The 1809-nt window shown below is 64.3% G+C and overlaps 1 protein-coding gene across 2 annotated transcripts in view; it reads left to right on the top strand.

The window, feature by feature from the left end:
• Window positions 1-1809, top strand: part of GUK1 (guanylate kinase 1) — a 7852-nt gene continuing 6043 nt past the window's right edge. The window contains exon 1 of one of the 2 annotated variants that reach the window (XM_040622749.1): window positions 1-85. In XM_040622749.1, the coding sequence (XP_040478683.1) occupies window positions 25-85 (61 nt within the window). In that variant the 5' untranslated portion in view covers window positions 1-24. Of the gene's footprint in view, window positions 86-1510; window positions 1650-1809 lie in introns of those variants that run through there. The other variant, XM_040622750.1, reaches the window with a different exon arrangement.

Genomic DNA, 1809 nt, shown 5'->3' with positions numbered 1-1809 from the left:
GCGGCGGCGGCGGCGGCGGCCCTCATGCTGCGACGCCCGCTGGCCGGGCTGGCGGCGGCCGCCTTGGGCCGGGTCCCCTCAGACGGTGAGTGGCGGGGCCTCCCGGGGCAGACGCAGCGCGGGCGGGCAGAGGTCGGGGCTCCGGGCCTGGGGGTCGTGCCCCTCGCAGCCCCGGTGCTCCCGGAGCGCCGTCCGGGGCCCGCCGGCGGCGTGGCTGGCTGTGGGAGCGGGGCCTTGCGTTCTGTCGTGGACAGGGCCGGCCTGGGTGCGTGTGCGTGTCTGCGTCCCGGAGTGGGGTCTGCGGCGCTCGTGCTTATTGCTTGGGTGATTACAAGCCGCGTCCCCCGTGTGAGTCCTCTAGATGTCCCTGGGAATTCTGCGCAGGTTCGCGTGCCGGACGACTGCACGCTGGATGCCGTTGTGGAGCCTGCAGGGTGTGGAGGGCCGGAGAGGGGGAGCAACCTGACAGCGCTCCCCCAGGCGGGCCGCAGGCACCGCACGCCCGGAAGCTCCGGGAGATGCGGGTTCTGACCACCCCTGAGCAGCGCGTGAGGCCTCTGGACACACGCGGTGTGTTCCCTGAGCTCACGGAGGGAAGCGGAGACGAGAGCAGGGAAACCGTCCTGCTGGTGCAGCTCTTCTGTGGGTTTCAGTCCCCAGCCGGAGGGCAGGCCTAGCGGGGTCCTCCCAGCTCTCCCCGTCCGAAGGGGCCCCCTCCCGTCCCCGGGATGGCTGCGGGGTCCTGGCCTGCCCCACTGTCCAGCGCTGCCTGGCCCTACGGATGTAGAGGTTCTCGCCCCACAGAAGGGTGTTGGCGGCTGGCCTCTCTGGCTTCCTTCAGGAGCAGAGACGTCAGTCTGGGCTGCTGGACACCAGCGTTCTGATGTAATTGGACGTTGTTTGGGGAGCATTGAGAGGGAGAGCACTTAGTTCATCCAGGGCTGGTGTCATTTCATCTGCTGTCATTGGTCCTTCTCCTCTGTGGTGAAGAGGAGGGTGGGAGCTGAGGTGTTCGTGGCCAGCATGGGGCTGCAGGGATGGGAGGAAAGAGGCTGAGATGGCCGTCCCGTGAGTCCCCTGTGAGGGCTCCTGGGCAGCATGTCTGCCCAGCGTGGACTTTCCTGGAGTCTTCTGTCACATGGAGACCTCCCGGACCCCAACGGGTCATGAAAGACTCAGCAGGGCCTGGGGATGTGTGTGGTTTCCTCTGGCCTCCCCTCAGCCGAACAGTCACTCACCACTGTACGCAGCAGGCCCCTCACAGCCCAGGTCGCTGCCACACCTGGCACAGGTGCACTTTGTGCTTTCGTTTCAATCCTGGGAACACGTTGACCAAACCCTCGATCTTTGGCTGGAACGAGTGGCATCAGCAGTTCATGGACACTGGCTACTGGGACTTCCGAGGGTGAACATACCGTCTGTTTCTTTTTGACCACACCCAAACTTTGTTTTTTCAGTTTTGAAAAGAAGTCTAAACTGTTACTTTCTGTTTTTGCCGTACATTGGATGTAGCTGAGAAACGTGTGCAGACGGCTTGAAGAGGAGCAGGAAGGAAGGGAGCATTGTGGTGTGATTGGGAGTGGAAGTGGATGACCCCCGCCCCCACCCCACCCCCCGCTGTGTCCAAGAGGAAGGGTGCCGTCGTGAGGGTGAGCTCCTGGGAGCACTGGTGTGGGGGCGAATGCCTCTGGACTTTGGCTCCAGGTCCCTCCCTGGCCCTGCCTGTGCTGGGGCTCGGTTTCCCCTGTGTGAGAGCAAGGCTGGTCCCCCTCGGAGGGCCTGGGCTCCTTCTTGCTCAAGAGTTCTTAC

The sequence above is a fragment of the Ursus maritimus genome, unplaced genomic scaffold (genome assembly GCF_017311325.1).
Source record: "Ursus maritimus isolate PB19 unplaced genomic scaffold, ASM1731132v1 scaffold_5, whole genome shotgun sequence".
Taxonomy (NCBI): Eukaryota; Metazoa; Chordata; class Mammalia; order Carnivora; family Ursidae; genus Ursus; species Ursus maritimus.
The sequence above is the reverse complement of the archived record's forward strand: the minus strand, read 5'-3'. Positions and strand labels throughout refer to the sequence as shown.